Source organism: Tupaia chinensis, unplaced genomic scaffold (genome assembly GCF_000334495.1).
Source record: "Tupaia chinensis unplaced genomic scaffold, TupChi_1.0 Scaffold000575_1, whole genome shotgun sequence".
Taxonomy (NCBI): Eukaryota; Metazoa; Chordata; class Mammalia; order Scandentia; family Tupaiidae; genus Tupaia; species Tupaia belangeri.
Genome location: NW_006160089.1, coordinates 1,241,912 through 1,261,838, shown reverse-complemented (window position 1 = coordinate 1,261,838; position 19,927 = coordinate 1,241,912). Strand labels below are relative to the sequence as shown.

The 19,927-nt window shown below is 43.3% G+C and overlaps 1 protein-coding gene across 1 annotated transcript in view; it reads left to right on the top strand.

Moving 5' to 3' along the window:
* DENND1A (DENN domain containing 1A) overlaps window positions 1–19,927 on the top strand; it is a 536,048-nt gene that overhangs the window by 290,912 nt on the left and 225,209 nt on the right. The window contains exon 11 of the mRNA XM_027775610.1: window positions 10,260–10,305. Coding sequence (XP_027631411.1) covers window positions 10,260–10,305 — 46 coding nt within the window. The remainder of the gene's footprint in view (window positions 1–10,259; window positions 10,306–19,927) is intronic.

Below are 19,927 nucleotides of genomic sequence, written 5' to 3'. Positions count from 1 at the left end.
AAGAGACAAAAAAAAAAAAAAAAAATCAATGCAAGTATGGTGTGATGGAAACCGAAAAACCCAGCCTTGACCCTGGCTCCCCTACTTGCTAGCTTAGAGGACCTTGACTTTCTGAGTTGTCTTTCTCCTCTGTAGCAGGTGAATAGTAATCACTGCCAATGCAAACCAGGTGCTCCACAAAGAGCAAGTACTACCTTTGTGTTATGTTGTTCATGACTATGTAAACATCGATAGTCAATATTTATCATAAACACACATGCATCATGTGTATTAGTGTGTCTGTATAAACGATCCAACAAAATCCAGTTGAAATCCATAGTGCCCACGTAGGATGGAAGTGGACTAGAGGGATGAGTATGGCTAAAATCCTCTTATATACTGAACTCTAGGCTCTGGAGGTTTTGTTAAAGGTTAAATTTCAACCAGAAAGGAAAATTACATGTCATTTCCATTTTGCAGTAAGTGCTTATTAGTGTCTCCTATGTCTCTGGCACTGGACATAGAAAGACAGGAGCCCATAGATGATTATAGGTCTGAGGAAAGTTCTGCACAAAAGAACTCGGAACTTGGACACCCTGGCAAGAGAAGAAAACAGAGATTGTTGTTTTTAAGATATAAAATAACAAGGGGCCAAGCAAAAGTGGTCCAGTGTTGAGGAGGAAGTACACTGTTGCTGGAGCCCATTTGGATGGGCAGGAAGGGATCAGGACCAGGAATTCAGTTTCTGATAGAAGAGGGGAAGTCAGGTCTGTCCTGACCACAGCCTAAACACCCAGTGGTCCTTAGCCTTCTCAGTGCTGTATGTGCATCGGAGCTTCTGCACCTGTCCTGCTGGTCCCACCTTCCCAGTCCCCCCAGTAAGGCAGCCACAGATCATGTGACATCAAGGTCACCAGAAGCTTCAGTGGTGGAACAAATTACCTCATGTCAGGGCTTTTGGGACCTGCCTCTCAGTTGTTGGCACTGAGGAAAATATATGAAGCTCTTGCACAGTGCAGGCTCTTAGTACTCTCTCAGCAGGGGTGGGTTTATCTCTCCTCATGCGTTTCAAAGACAGAGAATCATAGCTAAAAAGGTGCAGTTGGATGCTGTGTGTCTTGGCATGTGGGGAATCTTAGTCCTGGGGAACAAATGAGAGAAAACCTTTTTCTGGCATTACCAGTTGCATTAATGTCTTAAATAAATTTATTTCTTCATAAAACTCTTTCTCTTTCCTGCATTTCTGCAAGAGTTTCAGGCCAACGGTGGCTCACACACAAGACCTCACTTTGGTAGCTGGCTCTAGCTGTAATGGTTCTCACTGAATTCTCCGTGGCACCAGCACACTCCATCTCCTGCCTTTTCCTCTGCCTTTAACTTTCGCTGCTGTAGTGGGCTTAGCCTCGGAGCCTTCCTGATGTTTTCCAAGTCTATGTCTCCTCCGGTAGGCCACTTCAGACTTTGATGATGGCCTTCCCAGGTTTTTTGTCCAGCATTATCTTTGTAAGGTATATGTTCATTTTGGTTGGGTCAGGTGGCTTAGAGCCCTGGCATCTCTGCTGCTGCTGCCACCCCATTGGTTACCTCAGGAAGCCACACTCAGAGGGGCATTGTCCTTCCTATTCTCCCTCCTCTCCGACCTGTGCCCACGATATACATGATATACATGTGAGTTGCATTAGCAGGGGATTGCTAGTGCCACATAAGGCTCACACTGAGCTCCACACGGTCTCCTTAGTGGAAGGGCTCCGGGAAGCTCACCTCTGCAGTTCGGAGGCCCTACACCCTGGCTACTGAAACTACAAGTGGATTCCAGGCAGTCTCTGCCTCCTCTCTTAATCTGGAATGTTCCTAATCTCTCATGCATCCTCACCCTAGGTTGTTGCTCATAAATCAGGGAGGGCTAGATTGGAAACCAGGAAAAAGGTTAAATACGTTTTCCCTTAAGCAAAGCTTGCTTCACTAATGGCATTCACACCAGCTCCACCACACAAGCAGTATTTCCTGCCTCTTGCCAACTGTGACCTTTGTCACATCACTTAGCCTCTTTGAGCCATAGGTGCCTCTGTATATTTCAGCAACCAGCCTTCTGAGAGGGCTGCAGAGATGGGCTTGGGCTCAGCTTGGGCTCTGCATTTGTGTGTCCCACAGCACCCTGAGTCTCCTTGCAGCAATATACAGAAGGCCAATACTATTCTTATTTAATCTACTATTATCTATGAACTCTAAATACGTAGGAACCAAATCTGTTTTTCCATCCTTTCTCCCCAGCTCAGTGTGGTGCCTGATACATGGTAATATTTGTTGACTGACTGTCTAGCATTTAGAAAACACTGAGCACACAGTAAATGTATCATAAGATGCTAGTTTTTGGGGGGTTTTTTTTCCCTTTCTGAGGAGCCTTTTTAAAATTCAAGCCTTTGAGTGACTAGTCAGTTTCTCTCTTGTGGATACCACAGATCACCTTATGATTTTGTGTCCTTTGGATTGGTGGCAAAGTGCTCAGAGCCAAATTTGTGACCATCTCAGCCAGTGTCACAGCATGAGATTGAAATACCAGCCTTGCTGCAGCATTCCTTTCTTTCCCCTCTCCCCTATTTCTTTTCCTGCTTTTGTTATTGTATTGAACATATTCATATCAGTTTCCTTAAATCCTATGTAGGACAAAAAAAGAATATCAATCACTTTCAAATAGTAAGGCAAATATAGTTTTATTCTGGCCACAGATCCACTTGATATTTTATTTTTTTTAGCTATAATTATCAAATAGCCATTTTTTTGTAAAATATAGTGCATACTGGTTAAGAGAAATCACTATTAACCACGATAATAATGGTTAGTATGTAGATAATGTAATGGTGGATGGTGTAAACTGGATTACTTGATGATTAAATGAGATAAAGTAACTAGAACCTTCCAATAGTCCTTGGTATTTGGGATGTTCTCAGCATGTAGGTTGGATATCTTCTTCCTGTTCTTCAGATGGCACAATGGTGGCCTCTGGGCAACAGGAAACAATTCTGTTCTACTGTGACTGATGAGCAAGAACAACCATTCAAATTAGCACAAGCTTTAGTCCAAATCAGTAACCCAGATAAAAGCCTCTAAAAACGGAGGTATTAGCAACCACTGGGATGATCTGAGAAGGGGACAGCACTTTCAGGAAGAGTGAAACTCAAGCCTATGAGGATGCCATGTGATTAAGAGCTCAGAGGCAATCTGTGGGCTAGAAGTTTCCTGTGTGGAAGAGGGAGTTCAGACAGAAAGTGGACCCAGCTGTAGGTCAGCTTTCAGGGAGCAGGTTAGAGAAAACCTCCCAGCCTCCTTCCATGCCTCCTTCCCCAGACCATGCAAATGCTGGTCTCCAGGGAAATAATAAGCTTGTTTTATCTCTTTCCAGGGGCTTGGGTTCTGGTCAGTTCTACCGCTGATTGCTGTGTGACCTCTGATGAGCCCCTTAGCTCCCCCAACCTTAGTTCCTTCATCTGAGAGGGAGCCGTACTAGCAGTACCATACATTGTCAGGGGCATCCAGTGAGAAGATACCCGTCAAGCCTCAGCTTGGTGCTAGCTCACAGCAAATGCGCAGTCAACTCTGCTGCTCTTAGGGACTCCTTGCACAATCCTGGCCATTACTTCAGACTTGAGGGCATCTGTCTCCTTGCTCCCATGAAGACCAACACTGTGATTATGTGTGTTGCTCTTTTTCCCATTCTTTTGTCCTTTAACCTCTCTGAAAACACCAGGCCTGTTATTTCAAGAAGAATCTAAGACTGTAAGACTAGCTATGTTTATGCTTTTGCTTTATTTTCAAAAAAAAAGGAAGGAAGGAAGAAATAAAAGGCAAATCACAACCAAATAAGACCTCTTTCAGGATTTCCCTTTCTTTTAAAAATAGTCAGCTGAGGGGCCGGGAGGTGGCATGGTGTTGGAGGTACTGACTCCCACTCGGCTGACTGTGCTTTGAGTCCCGGGCCTAGTGGCTTTCCCTCTTTCTCTCTTTCTGGTCAAATTGAAAAATAGTGATAGTAAATAAAATTTAAATAATTATTTTAAAAAATGAAACAGTTAACTGAGGAAAGATTCGCAGAATCCCCTTTGACTGATCAGGGTGCTCAGTTAAGAAGGTGATGCGCCTCTGAGAGGCGAGCTGGTACGTAATGCTGACTGTATATTGCCATGGGGGAGGCAGTGGTGGACTTCCTCAGACCCTGGGCTACTCTAACCTGTGTTTCTTTCTGATGTCAGAATTATTGCTTACCTGGAGGTGGAGGGCCTTCCTACTCTTCCCCTCCTCTGTCCCCGCCTTTGTCTTGGGAAACTGATTTTTATGTATTTGAGCACCCAGTATTCCTTATTTCACCTGACTCATTGACAATTAGTAGCCACTCACCTCAGGGGAACATAATTAAGAGGGCTCTGGTTATCTGGGGGAAAGGAATTAGACAAATTGTGGAAGTCCAGTAATAATGAACGGGGGCTATAGGACCACTAATAAGTCTGCAGTACCCATGTTCACTCCTGTTTACTGGCAGGACCCTGCCTGTGCTGTGGGGCTTCCCTGTAAGAGAAGCACTCCGCATCATAGGCCTGGTGCTCGAAAGACGATGGTGTGAAAAGCCCCTTTGGTATTCCAGCACTGCTTTTGCTTCAAGTACCTAGTGTGTGCTGTTACCTCATGGGCAGAGCAGTCTAGCAGCCAGAGTTTGAAGTATGGCTTCACTGCTCACTAGCATGTGACCTTGAGCAAGTTACTTCACCTCTCTGAGCCTTTTTCCTAACCTGAAAATGTGCATAATAGCCCTGCCTTGCAGAGCTGTCTTGAGCGGTATGTATATAATACGTAAAAGTGACTGGGTTATAGTAACTCAATAAATATTAGTTCCTTTTCCCCTTAGGAGGATTCAGACTAAAGGTACCCTTCAGGTAAAGGTCATTATATTGCCGCTGCCTGACACCAGCAACAGAACTACCTTCCTTTTGCAGGGGAGAGGAAGAAAGAGTAGCTTCTACTCTCTTAGGATGTAAGTGATGAAGTCAGAGTGCAGCCATTCCCCGAGAACAAAGGCGTAGTACAGATATTCCCTATTCTGCTATTCAGAGATGTACAATGGCGTCCTACAATTGCTGTCAGCCATTCGACTGTTGTGACACAGTTGTGGCCTGCCTATGCATGAATTTGGTCATAGCTGTTAATATTATCACTGCTTTAATTACGTGTGTTATTGGTTCTGCATGTGTTGTGTTTAATTGCCATTTAAAATGTCTTTAAAACTACATGGCAATTCAGCTTGGAAATGAAAAGTCACTAAATGCTGAGAGGCACTGGAGCAGAGAAACAGGATATGCATTTGCTGTTAGTGAAGCAGGTATTTGCATCCATATTTTCTAGAAGAGCAATGAACAAGTTCTTTCCCAGATCTGAAATAAGAAGAAAGCTTCTAGTAGATGACTTTTTGTTTTGTTACTGAGATCCCCTTGGGAAAACATGGACATTGATGACTCTGAATCAGAAAATGATTCAGATGGAGTTGGATTCAATGTGAAAAAGTGGCTTTTTGGAATAACTTACCCAATTTATTTTGCTATATTTCCATTTTAATGTATAACTAAGAATGATAAATTTTAAAATTTGTCTAAGTGATCAGAAAACAACCAATCATTGTGTCTTTGGTAGTTTGTTCCATTCTTAGTGGTACATTAAAATAGAGAGGAAAGGCATCCTCCTGAAGAAAGTAATAAGCAACCCCATTGAACTCAGGGGAGTGTACACGGTGCTACAGAGTGTACTTGGAGGTCAGAAACCAACGTGTGGCATTCAGCACCTCCTGTTATCTTGATGGCTGAACCATCCTCAACAGCAGTTTGCCAGGTGCCTTGGGATGGGGCATGCTCAGCACCACGCCGAGATAAGAAACCATTCTCTAGGTGGTAAGGAGAGTTGGTGTAGTGGAGCCAGCCATGCTGGGAAGTGAAACATATGGATTTGTCTGTCACTTCCTGAGTACCAGCCTTGTGCTGCTCCTGGGCAAGGGACCTCACAGGCCATCTGTAAGCCTTGAAACAAACCTGAATGATTCTCACTAGAGCAGGTTACTGCCCTTTGGGAAAACACTTCACCAAGATATACAAAAGATATTTTTTAAAAGCAAACAAATGAAGAGGGCCTAATGAGGTTGCCGTGGAAAAACATGACACTCTGCGAGGCTGACCCAAATGAGGAAGTTCTGGGTTTGCATCTCTGGCTGCAAACCCAGATAGCCCAGTATCCCCATAACATACCTGTCCATAATCTGGTGCTGGTTGAGGCTGCAAGTGGCTCACAGCATCAAGACCCTCTTGGCATGCTCTGTATCATTCTCTCCCTATTTCTGTGTCTCTTGTTCATTGAAGAAATAAATGAACTTTTAAATGAAGCTATTAAAAAAAAGTCTTGCCCTTTGACTTAATAATTCGACATTCATGCACATGAAGTTGTTCATTTTCATTACAGTGTTACTTAAAATGGTGAACATTGGAAGCAACTTAATGTCTCACTCTAGGAGTAGAATTCAGCCAGGACCAGCAGTTGGCATAATGGCTATGTCTCTGGACTCTCATGTAGTTGACTGTGGTTCAAGTCCCGGACCTGGTGGCTTAAACTCACACCAGGTGCGTGTGTGTGCATGCCCAAGATCCCGAGCGGAGAATAGAGAAGGGATTGCAGTGTGGACATCCCCCCCTGGGGGTGATATCTCACTTTCTGTCTCTCTCTGTCTTTCTGGCAAGCACACGTGCCCTATAGCAAAACCCTCTCAAAAAAAAAAAAAAAGTAGAATTCAGTAAATTATAATATATCCATACTTGGTAGAATACTATGCAGTCTTTAAAATAGTAATCACAAAGATTGTAGATTGGAAAATGGCAGACCAGCCTTGTAGCCTAGTGTTCAAGAGAGCCAGATCCCACATAATTGACCATGGTTTGAATCCCAATCCTAATGACTTAAAAAGAAAAGTTCAGTGTATGTGCATATGTGCCCCAAATCCCGACAGGATGGAGAAATGGAGGAGAAGGGATTGTGACATGACCGTGCCCCACTGAGAGGTATTGCCTCCCTCCCCTGGTCTCTGTGCCTCTCTGACATGTACCCTCTTGCAATTTAAAAACAAAAAAGAATATGGTAGAGGTTAATGTAGCCAATGGAAAACACAACAAAATGTATGCACTCTATAATCCTAACGATATAAAACTCTTTGTTAATGTGAGCCAGTATTAGAAAGGAATAATGCGAAAATAAAGTGGTTTTTGTTAAGATGATGTAATCATGGGTAGGTGTTTTTTTTTCCCCCAAAAGATTTCTTTTTATAATAAAAAGGCAAGGAAAAGAGGTTTCCAAGAAAATGAGTCAGTAGCTGCAGTAATTATTGAGGTATATTGAGAATAGAAATGGTTTTCAGAACCTACCAAGAATTACCCAGCTACATACTTGCCACATTGAGATGTTAAGGAGACTCCAGGTTTCTTTTTCTTCCCTCTTCCTCCCTGCTCTTGGAATTTGTAATTATATATTTGTAGAGCGGTAGATTCAGAGAAGGATTTGAGGCTTTGTAAGCAAACGATGACAATGAAAAGGTATTTGTCTAAATTTGCATTCATACAAAACGTGGAGCTGCTGTGATCTTGGAATAAATGTGTTTTAAATATTTTCTAAATACAGAGCTATTGCAGTCCTAACAATACTTGGCTAAGAAAGTACATTTCTATGATAGGCCATGATTACTCTTTGGGAAATTATTGGGTTTAAAGAAATACCTACCTAAGGATTCTTGAAGAATGGGTCCCACTTTGTCCTTTTCTGTAGTCACTTCTCTAAGGTTCCTTCTTCTTCATCGGGGTATCACTGATTTTTATTGCAAGATGAAAGTCTATTTAAAACAGACTATAAGTCTGTTTTTAAAATTCTAGAAAATATTTCTTTTTCAGATTAGAGACTGTGGTTAAATTATACAGACGGCTTTCACCATAGACATTTTTGCCCCTTTCTTGTGGTTGTTTAAATGTCTTTTTCTGTATATTAACTTGTTTATTGGTTTTTAGTTCTGAGATACTAATGAAAACTCATGGTCACTGGCCAAATGCGTGATGAAATGTAGGAACTGGAAAAGTTGATAAGATTTAGTAAATATTATGGATTTGAGCTTCTCTGTCTTCCATGTGTTCTGCCGTGCTGCTGGACACATTAGTAAGTGGCCATTTTTTCTGGAATTCTGCACTCTTCCTGCTTCCTTTCATTACATTAAGCAAGGTTCCACTAGATGAGACATTTGCAGTCTTAAGACTTCCTGCCGGGGTTCAGACTTTGTATTTTTGACATTGAAGCTGTCGTGTTCCTGCAACTACTTAATTAGAAACACATTCATTTCAGTGTACACTGGAAAAAGCTTGGACAGCAGAGCCAGGCACACTGGGAAGTTTAAGCGTTTGTGTAGCTGGCAGCTAAACTAATGGTTTACAGTTTGAGGGAAAAAAATATCGCAGGGCATTTCCTTGCCCCTAGAAGCGGGGAGAAGCTGAATGTGCACAGCAGATACCTTTAAACAAGGGGTGGGGGGAGAAGTAGAAAAAGAAAGAAAAGAAACGACACTCCACTTTCACTGCAGTTGTGTGTATATTTCTTTCTTTAGCTATTATCAAATACAAAAGTCTTCTAGAAGAATAGTTCCCAAACTGTGCTGCTAATATTCAAGTCTGTTTTACCTGCTCTCAAGATATTGGACTGCTGAGATCTGTAGTGAGGAGGACATTTTTTATTCTGGTGAAGAATTTTTGCTTAAAGAATGTTATTTGTTGAATGGTAATGAGGGAATTGTGTCCTTATTTTTAAATGTTTGAGCAATTTTAAAATGTACATCTGATGTCTAAAAACCTTCATTCTATCTCTTGATTTCAAGATAAAGCCTAGATTCCTTGCTATTCCGTGGAAGCAATGCTCTCCTGCCTCATTACTTTTCACTCCTTGTCACCCAACCCTGTCCCCAAAGAGCCATCCTTGTCCAACCTCTTCCATTCCCCCAGAGGAAGATTGCCTGGTCACGTCAGTCTGAGCCAGGTGTCTCTCCTCTAGGTTCATCAGCTACACTCTGCATATCTCATAGGCCATGCCACACACTGGAGAGACAGATGGAAAAGGGGCCACTCCCTGCTTCCCACCTTTGGCCTGCCTTCTCTATCCCCAGGGAGAACATTGAGTGGGAGGTGAGGGGGTATTTCAGGTTCCAGATTACAAAGTCAAGGCGTGTATATATTTATGTTTTTGTTAAACCTAATGTTATGAAAGGGCAGGAAAGCATAGAAAGTAGAATAAGTGGTCACTTACTATGTTTAGTGGCATTAGCTCAGTGATTTAACCTAAGTCTAGGTCTTCCTCTGTAAAGTAAAGATGATACTACCTTGCAAGTCTGTTATGTGAATTCAAAAGGTGAATTTAAAGACCCTCCCATTACACCTAGCACCCTGATCATCAGTAGGTGGCATTATAAATGATAATGTATACACACTCACATACAGACAGACTCCTGACATCAAAGAAGGGACTGGATGACCCACAGTGCCTGCTTTGAAATCTTTGGAGATAGGTTGTCATTCCTTTGCTCGGGTACTAACTCAAGGAACCCATTGCTCTGTGAGTGAAGCAGTTGGCAGAAGCTATCAGTTAGAGCATCACTGGGTGGCATGTGTGCAGTCGGGGAGGAGATGCCTGCTAGCAGCTCCCCAAGTACCTTGCCCAACCAGAATGGAGAGATAGGTCACATCTCTTGGTGGCAAAAGGAAACAGCAAGTAAAAAGTCATCTTTGGGATGCATATTATGCCTTCCATTCTACCTTAACTACTTATTCAGTTATAATCACAGCCATCATAGTTCCCATTTGTATCAGGAACTAATCACTTTGACATGTATTTTCTGTCATTCTAAGGATGGCATGCTGGCTCGATTCCAGAATCCCATTTTAAAGATAAGACAACTGAGGCTCCACAGTCACTTAGCTGCTCAGAGTCTAACACCAGGGTTGACCCTCCTCCCGCCTCCCATGCTCTTCCAGTGCTCTCTCTGTTTGAAATTCTTCTGAAGCTTCTAGGCTTGGGAAGAAAATGTCATATTAGGATTTGTGTTGTGAAAGGAAATGTAACTGTGCATACGTTTATTAAAACAGTTTTTCTCCAAATAGTGAACCATCTGTAATTTTCTGTTGGAAGCAACAGACATTAAAGCAGCTGTGTGTCTCTGTTTCTCTTCACAGTGCTCCCATGCCTTACCTCATAGGAATCCATTTAAGTTTAATGGAGGTAAGTTGGCTTCTCTCCTCCCAGCTCGCTCGGCTTGGGGCTCTGTTTCACTCAGTGCCAGTGGAAAGACAGTCTCGGGATCGCAGCTCTGCACGTGGGAGCGGTGATGCGACACCTCCCGCGTGGTCCCGTCCCAGGTGCACACAGCTGCACGGCCAGCCTAGACCCTTTTCCACTGTGCTCCTGTTTTCAGGTTTTTCCACTTTGCTTGGAGATTGTCAATTTTCATGGGTGAGGGAGTGAGGGTCAGGGAGGCGGAGAAAGAAGGGGTTCTTTAAGGGTTTGAATGAGGGAAGGAAAATGATTCACTTTTCAAAATGGCATTTATTCTAAATCACCATAACAATATTACACTTTTCATTGTAGAAAATGTGATATAAAATATACACTGACATAGGAAGAATAAAAGTAAATGATCCACAATATCATTACTCCAGACTGAACAACCTTTTGCTGTTCTTCCTTTTAGTCTTTATTTTCTGTGAATATATATTTTGTTTAAGTGTGCGTAATTGATACACATACACACACACACATATATATATAAAATTTTATGTTTTGTTAAAGTTAATATTATGGCATGGTAATTTTTGCATGTTTTTATCTACTCTCAGTAATAATTTTTAATTTGTTTCCGATCATTTTAACTATTTGGACACATCACCACTTAACTATTTTCCTACTGTGGGACACTTGGGTTGTTTATCATTTTTTCACCATTATAAATAGCATTTCTGTGAACATCTTTATGCATAAGATTTTATTTGCATTTTGATTCGTTTCCTTAGCTTAGAACCCCTAAAGTAGAAATGCTTGGTCAAAGCTATGAATCTGATGCCAGATTGTTTTCTGTATGGCTGTACCAATTAGATAGCAGTTTTTTAAAAGAACTTTTCCGTGCTTCTGTGAGTGCCATTAGTTTGTAGACATGAACCCTAAGCCTTTTTGTCCTCAGGAGAGAGCAGCAATTTGTACCAGAGCAAAACGGAGCGGGGGTGGGGACTTGCCTGTTTTGCACAGGAGCTAAGCTCTCAGGGAAAATCTACAGCCATGTCCGTCTGCGATGGTGCTTTGCATGTCGTAAAGGAAGTGCTACTTCTCTTCTTCTGTTCCCTTCACTTCACGTCGACGAGGACCACCTGCTTCTTCACTAACTGTTGCACACTGTGCTATTGTGCTTACGAAAATGAAACAAGTTGGTTATCGAAAAACCTGTTTGTTTGACATTGAGAATCTTGATCAAAATAGACCACAGAAATCTGCTCAAATTTCTAATTTGACAGGACGGCCATGTGGCTCCTACATTCTGTTAACAGTTCCTCCCTGTCATCACCCAGCCCTAAGCACATACAGTACACAGTTTACGGACTATCTCGGAGGACGTATTTAGATCAGATTGAAGAGATTTCTTCTGTGTTTTACCTTTGTTTGTCAAGTTTGGGGGTCTGTTCAAAGCTCCTGCATGAAAAATTAAAAGTGAGTACTTTCTGGCAGACCTCTAGGGCCCGTTGAAACACTAATCTGAAGACTATTTGGTCTATCGGAGTCCACAGTTCCCTCCTGCCTCTCCTCCTGCCTTCCAGATTGCTCCAGCACAGCCTTTTCTCAGACTCTTTTTATGTCCCAGTACCTTCAGCATTCTCCAAGTTTCTGTCTTGGCTTTCTTTTCTTCTCCACGTGCCCTCTCGTCATCTCGTTTAAGGCTTTTTGCTTCAACTACCAAGTCAATGTCACTGATTCTCAGCTGTGATTCTAACACTGGTCTACCTCTCTAAACTTCAGGGTTGAAGTTTCGAGTACGAATTGAATTTTCCCTAGATGTGTCACAGATGTCTTACTGAGATATCCCGAACTACTTATTACACACACACACACACACACACACACACACACACACACACCACACACATCCCCCAAGCCATCCCCTCTCTCTGGTGTTCTTGGGCCCAGTGAATGACATTACTACCTGCCAAGGCACCAAAGTGGAGCACACTGAGCATAACTAAACGCTGCCCTTCCTCCTCCTTTCTCTCTACTCGCCAAGTCTCTGAAAGGTCTCTCGCCCTGTTCTTTCCTCCTTGCCTTTGTGGGCACTTTCGTTTTCCTTCTTTTTCTTTCATTTGATAAGCAATGTGAGGGCCTCTGATGTTCTAAGTATTTGGCCAGGTCCTGGAAGTATGAAGATGCATCTACGTTTCAGTCCATCATCTGGACACAAGTGGGTTGTCTTCCACTTGGTCAATCTACTTTTAACAGGCATCTTCTAGCATGTCTGGGCACTGCCCCGGGTACTGCATAGTCTCTCCGGTTAGTCAGTGCTCTCACTGTCTCCAAACATCCCCCACCCTCTCACATCTGTGTAGATTAACCTGCCTTCTCCACCTCTTCTCAGGCCTTCTGTTTTGTTCTCTCCTTTCACACATGGTACCTTTTTCTCTAGATAATAACTGTTTACTCCCTGTCTCTCTCTCTTACCCCTGGAGCCTGAGTTCTTTGGGAGCAGGACTGTGTATCACCTACTGTGGTGGCCTAAGCACCTACACACCTTTCCTTTCTGAAGATTTGAGTGGTTGCCTGAGAAGCTGTGATATGGAGCACAGTGAGGAAACTTCCAGTAGGCATCATGATTTTCAGGCACCCCAGCGCCATAATTTTACTTAAAGATGGGGGAGGTGATATTTTTACTTCTTATGTGATTGGAAGTAATTTAAAATAGGCCTTCTGTAGTAAAACGTGTGATGTGAAATGTGCATAAATTTTGAAGCTAACACTTGAGACAGGGTTTTGCACTCAGGGGTATGGGTGCAGGTCTCCTCTGCTCAGCCTTTGAAAGGCTTTAAGTGAGAAGGTTCAGGTAGTACTGGTCAAGTTAGATCTTAGCCCTGTTGAATGACTGAAGTCAGGATGGAGTTTGCTCTGCTGAGCTCCCATGTGGTCAGCACTGAAAAACAGAAGTAGTTGTCACCCCAGTCTCAAAGCCAGCTAAGACACTTCCTGAACAAAGACATGGTCCCTGGGTGAATGGGGCACCAAGGAACTACCAAATCATGGAATAGAGGCTCCTGATCTCCCCTGGGTTCAGCTCAGACTCAGGCTGCCCTGGTCATGCTTTCTGAGCAAGTTTATCTGGTTCTTTTGTATCCTTCAGCTGAGAGTGGGTTCCCCTGAGATTTCCTCCAGGAACCAGGGCTACAGCACATGGGGAGAAGCTCAGACCTGGGGGCCAAGGATAGCTCTTTAAGGAAGGAGCTCAGGAAGGCCCATCTCCACTCACTATACTAATTTTCTTACTGGCAATTCAGCAAAAGGCTTATTTTTGACTGTCTTGTTATTTTTTCTTGAAAGCTATAGGCACCTTATTATGCCTTTGCATATGTGCCAGAATTTTTTAAACTTCAAATGAATGTGGCAGATGTTCATAAAAGTTTAGAAAAAGCTACCATAGGAAGACTTTTTAACCATTTTTATGACACTCAAATTTGTTGCACAAAAAGAAATATAAATTATAACCTAGTGTTCTCATTTGAAAAAGGTTATTTTGGGGAAAGGCTGAATTCTGTTATCTTTAGTCTTCATGTTCTTACTGGGTGCATTGCTATTTGTTAAATGCTAACTTCGTCACCTTAAAGAGTCCTCTGTCTTTTAAAGGGACATGTTTATAGCTGATCGTTGTCCTTCTCTCTCCTTCTGCCTTTTTATATTCTGTCTCTCAATTAAGCAATTCAAGGCTAGTGGCAAGTTAGCAGGATAGCCAAGGGTATTGGCATAGACCTAGTTTCTTCTTGGAGAGAATGATCGTGTTAGCTGGCAGCTAGGAAATCCCAAACGTGGCCAGATTACACAGTGACTGTGTCCTCTCATTCACACGATCTCAATTTAGTTCAAGAGACATTTATGCAGTCCTTCTTTTGTGCCATGTGTGGTAGCAGGTTCCAGGTCATGTGTGGTAGATGGTGCTTCTCCTATCTCCCACAAACAGTGCTTAATGTACAGACTTGAGGTGACATGGAGCACGTACCCAGAAGGTATGTTATATCATTCCCAATGGCAGAGTGGTCAGGAAGGAGGAAGGAAATGTGATGGCAAAGATGTGGTTCAGAGAGAGGCTCAGGTTAGCTTGTAAGTGAAGCCCATCCAGATACAGAGGCAGTGAGGTATAGCAGTTAGAAGACTCTGGATCCTGACCCTCCTCGTGCTGCTTTTGTGCTCTTGGGCTGGTTGATCTCTGAGCCTCTGCTTTCTCACTTGTATCCTGAAGGCAATGGCCGTGCCTTCTCATGGGGTCATCGGGAGGACCCAGTAAGATAACACATTATGGTTGCCTTGCACAGTGCCTGGCACATAAAGAGCTCAGCACAGGCCAACAGTCATTGATATTTTTATTTCTTCAGTGGTCTTAAAACCATTTACATTGTTAAGCCAGTGGCTTTGAAATTGTGTTTTAGAAACTCTCAGATTTCCAGGGTCATAATCCTCATTCCCTAGGAAAAGAGAGTTTCAACAAAGTTGGCATGTGTTGTCCCAGGGTCTCCTGGTTTGCCATACATGAGGCACCATACCAGGATTGGGAATGACACGTTGGTAGAGTTTGTTGAATGTGCTTCCAAGCCCCTGCTTGATCACATCCCTGCTGTGTTCATTTCAGCCACAGTACTTTGTGTCTCTCTTGCCGTCTTCATCTGGAAGGGCTGAGTCCTGTGTATGGCAGCACAGCCCAGTGTGTGCATGTGGGAGGGACACGATGTACCTTCCTTTCCACAATACTGTTATGGGAGCCTTCAGGGTAGCAAGTACTGCCTGAGACTAGGAGTTCTGTACAAAATGATGAATGTGGTGAATGTGCCATAATCTCCACCTTCCCAGAGTTGTGTCTGGAACAGATAAAGACAAGCGGAAAGTCATTGCCATGCATTTGGGATGTCGTGGGCTCTGGTAGGGGAGACAGCAACCCTAGCCTTTAGGGCTACACTTCTTAGGGAGAGATGCTGGGAGAGATGGCCTGAAGTGAAACTGAACAGACAAGTAGGAATTAGATCCACCAGGGGAACAAGGAACAGCATCTAAAAAGGCTCGAGGTATTGAGCACAGGTCTTTTCAGGAAGTAGGAAGAGGTCAGTGTTGGGTAGGAACGTAGAGCTGAAGGGAGAGGCGAGAGCCAAGGTAGGCAGGCAGCAAGGGCCAGCCCATCCAGGGCCTTGTAAGCCGTATTAAAGAGCTTGAACTTTATAGGGCAATGGAGAGCCATTGAAGGGTGTAAATAGGGGAGGGGCATGAGTAGGCCTTCTCCTTCTGGGCCTTTAGAAACACAGCCCTTCCATATAAAATGCTTGGAAGCAGTTTAACCATGTTAATAAAGTAAATTGATATTTGTAAAGATCAAGGTAATTCTTCAGTAAATTACACACCAAAACCATGTATATAAAATTCAGATGTGTTAGCACCCTAAAACCCAGCTTCCGAATGACTCCTTTGCTACCAAGCTGCGGCAGAGGTGCCTGTAGCATTGGCATTCTTTGAGGTTTTAAGAACCACTTTTACTTTATTTTGTTTTTTCCTGTTTTCAAGTAATTTTTGTGAGTCAGATATTCTTTCTCCACTCCAGTTTGAGGCCATAAATTTAGATTATACGCTCAGTGGCAGGTCCAGGCCATGGGAATAGGAAAGTGGGACCCAGGGTCCAAGCTGGCAGGCCTGCCACCTCTCCCTGGCTGCACAGTTTCGAGAGGCACATGATGGGTGCACAGGGAGAAAGGGCGAGCTCAGCATTCCTCTCTTTCTCACCGTTTACCCAGGAAGCCTTAGTTCTGGGCCCCTCGTAGCCTGCTTTTGCAAATCTACAGAGAGCTCCAAATAGCACTGAGCCTCCATTCGAAGGACCACATCCACGTGTGAAATCAAAGCCCATCTTTTTCTCTGGGATCCAGAGGCCACGTGTGTCTGTGTCTACAGTGGGCCTCCTGGCTTAATTATGAGATTTTACACAGGGCTCACTTTTTTGTTCAGACAGGGAAAATAACAGGGTTTTTTTTTTTTCTTTTGCATTTCAAAGAACCTGAATTTCTCTCAACTGAGGTAGCACTATTTTAACTAGTTTTTTCTTTTCATTTTTTTCATGGCATAGAAAGTCTTTAATCCTTTGTTCCTTTTTTCTTTTTTTTATATTTATTTTTAAACAGTTTCCTAGTGGGTGATGAAGAGTGTTCTTGTTTACCATTGGGCCATTTTGCTTCTTCACAGGAGTCCACACATAGAGAGAAGTAAAATGTAGCTCACATTGTTAATGCTGCGATGGATGCGAACTCTGAGCCGTCGTCATATTCAGATATAAATGGCGACTGGATATGTGTCCTCATAAGAATAGAGCAATGCCATATGAGATTGTTCGTGCTAAGTAATCATATTCTTGCTTTAAAAGAAGATGACATTTTCATGAAAAGTCCCGCCTGGTAGTTTCAGTCACAGGTTCATGGGGAGAACGTGGACGAGGAAGAGAAAGGGTCCGGAGACATGCACATCTCCTGAGTCCCTGGTTAGTGCCAAATGCAGTGCTGGGGACTTACTGTCTTTTGTCTTGTGCCTTCCTCAGTAGGAGGTAGCCACACTTGTAGGTGGATGCATTGGGGCTCTGAGAGGTAAAGTAACGTGCATCCACTCCCTCAGCTGCCATACTTGCCAGCCCCAGCGCCCTGTGCCTCGTCACATCAGGCTGTGTAGATTATTTATGTCTGGCACCCCCTGCGTGGGCAGAGCTCCCTCCTGGGCCTGTGCTTTTCCTTCTCGATACCCTGCAGTGGGGATTGTGGTGAGGGGGAAGAAGAACTGGTGACAGGCAGGCCCATAGTCCTCCAGAATAAAGTTCTGAGTACACTAGTGACTTGGATCCTGTTTTTTAGCCTCTCCAAGGCTCCATTTTCTCAGCTGTAAAATTAAGATGATAATATCTATCCCAAAGAGCTGCAAGAATTAACCAATATAATGGATATGAATAGCTTTAAAAAAAAAAATACCATGCCAAGGGCCAGCAGGTAGCATGGAGGAAAAGGTGTGTGATTCAAGCTGTGTGATTCGAGTCCCAGACATGGCAACTTGAAAATCACACTGAACACATGAAGGGACTGCAGGGTGGCCATCCCCTCTGGGGGGTGATTTCTCGCTTTCTCTCTGGCTTTCTCTGGCTCTCCCTGGTGAGCACACACACACCCTATGGCAAAAACACACAAAAACCATACCAAACATTCACTTTTGTAATTAATACAACAATAAAAGGCGGAAGTTAGATCAATGAACCCTGGAAACTGCCTTATTATTTTGTAAAGATTAAAGTACTTGGACAGTTGCTTGGTTCTACTAGAACTTTCTTAGCAAGACTCTACATTGTCATCCAACATCTTCCATAGGAGGCTTCAGGGTGCAAATGCAGCAGGCCCTGTCCACTATAGGCCTCGAAGAAGGCTGTGAGTTAGCTGACTGGTCCTGCTGGAATCTGCTTTTGAAAAGAACGTGACTTTTTTTTTTTCTGTAGAGGTTTTTGCTGTAGGGCACGTGCACTCGCCAGAGAAAGAGAGACAGGGAGACAGGGAGAAATCACTCCCCAGGGGGATGGCCATGCCGCAATTCCTTTTCCTCCATTCTCTTCTTGGGATCTTGGGCACACACACACACATGCCTGGCGTGAGTTTAAGCCACCGGGTCCGGGACTTGAACCACAGTCAACTACATGGGAGTCCAGCGACATAGCCATTAAGCCAACTGCTTATCCCATGAAATGAATATGACTCTTAAATGCCACTATCCTAATGTTGAAATTAAGTCATATAAAACAATTTAAAGCTCTGGTAGTAATCTATGTAATCAGAGAGAAGAAATACTTCTGACTGAATCAAGTATCTCTTGCAGTTGGTATAGTTTCAGTCTAATTCGTCATGATTGAAACATTCTCTCGTGAGGCGGGCTAGCCCTCTGTCACAGATGAGAAAAACAGAGTGATTATGAGAGGGTTCCCAGTGGAGAATGGGGCCACTGCTGATGCTTCTCTCACTCCCCAGCTCTCTGTCATTTCTGAGCCAGTCATTACATGTAAGATTCACTTAGCAGGGTTAGGACAGGTTTCAAAGAGGACAGGAAGTTTATAAGCTGTTACCAAGGAAACCTTGAAGGGTCCAGATTCCTGTCAGATTAAGGTCAGGAGCTACGTGGAGGAGCCAGTGTAGCAAAGTAGAAGGCTCTCTTGGACTCCAAAGTCTCGAGGCCTGAGTTCAAATTCTAGCTCCACCTCTGCTCTGTCAATTTAAACCAGTTCCTTTGTTTAAAGGTGAAATGAGTTTAGCAATGCGGGGAAAGGCATGATTACTACATCACATAGTTTGCCTATTTTTTCTAAAACTACTGTTCTGTGGTTCTCTAAAGAGATGCTGTGGGAAATAACTGTGCTCAGGAATAATAATCTCGACCACTGAGTGAGGGTCTACCAATGTGCATGGCACTTCGACTGCATAATTTCTAATTGTCTCATTTCGAGGGGATGCCCTTGTTTTGCAGACAGGTGTGTTAAGGTCCCTCTTTTAGCTTCAGACTCTGTTGTAAAATGGGTAGACTCTCCAAGTCATAGATGCTTTTAATAACAAGTAAATGAGAAAGTACATGAAAACACCCAGATTGGTGCCTGACATATGGTAGGCACCAAATAAATGGAAGCGATTATCAATATTATAGAAGTGTAGAATTGGTATATATGTCTCAAGGCTAAAAGTTTTATCTATCTAAGACTGCCCTCTTGCTCAGCCTCCCTTTTTTGCTTTTAATGAGTGACTTTCTAAATTGATATTAGCTTAAAGGCACTTTTAACTGAGCCCAGCCGCACGGGTCAGGCAACTTCTTTTCATAAACTCCTTGCAAGTGATTAGGGGCGGGGCCATTGTGGGAGCTCTGAGACTAGCAGCGTGATGATTGAAGAGAGGTGCCCTTGGCCTAGACAAATCCCACTTGGAATCTGGGCACAGGTGGTTTTGTTTAACACCATGCTTGCTTGACTCAAGGTATGGGTTTGTGACCGTCAAGCGTTTGTTGTTGATACGTGAGGTCACCACAGTAGGGGTGTTTGTCAACCAAATTAAACTTCCTCTTAATGGCCTAAAATAATTGATTCGGAAGGCCTTTAAATGGGACAAGGTGATGTGTAAGCAGGCTAAAACTGGCATTTTCTGCACACATTGATGCATGTTGTTTTGTTTCTGTTTTTATTTTTCTTCTTTTGGGAAAGATTTGGATGGGCCACAAACTTTTTGGGCAGACAGTAAGCCTGGTTTGGGATCTAAGATCCACCATTTGTCTCTGTGTAACTTAGGCAAGTCTCTGAGCATATGTGGATGTGTGCTTAACATCCCCATCAGCAAAATGGGGGCACCGACCTGAAAGTGGTGAGTTAGACATAATACGGCCGGGGTGGCCTGAGCAGTAGGAGCCCTCAGTGGTGGACACTGTTAATAAAATATTTCCAATATTCTATCAAGAGGATAGCCCAATGATAGTCTCATACATAGTAGACAAGCCATGATGTGTGAGGCTGTCGGGAGAGTCATGACATGTTCTTCTAGGCAAAAATGCTTCATGGCTTTATCTACCG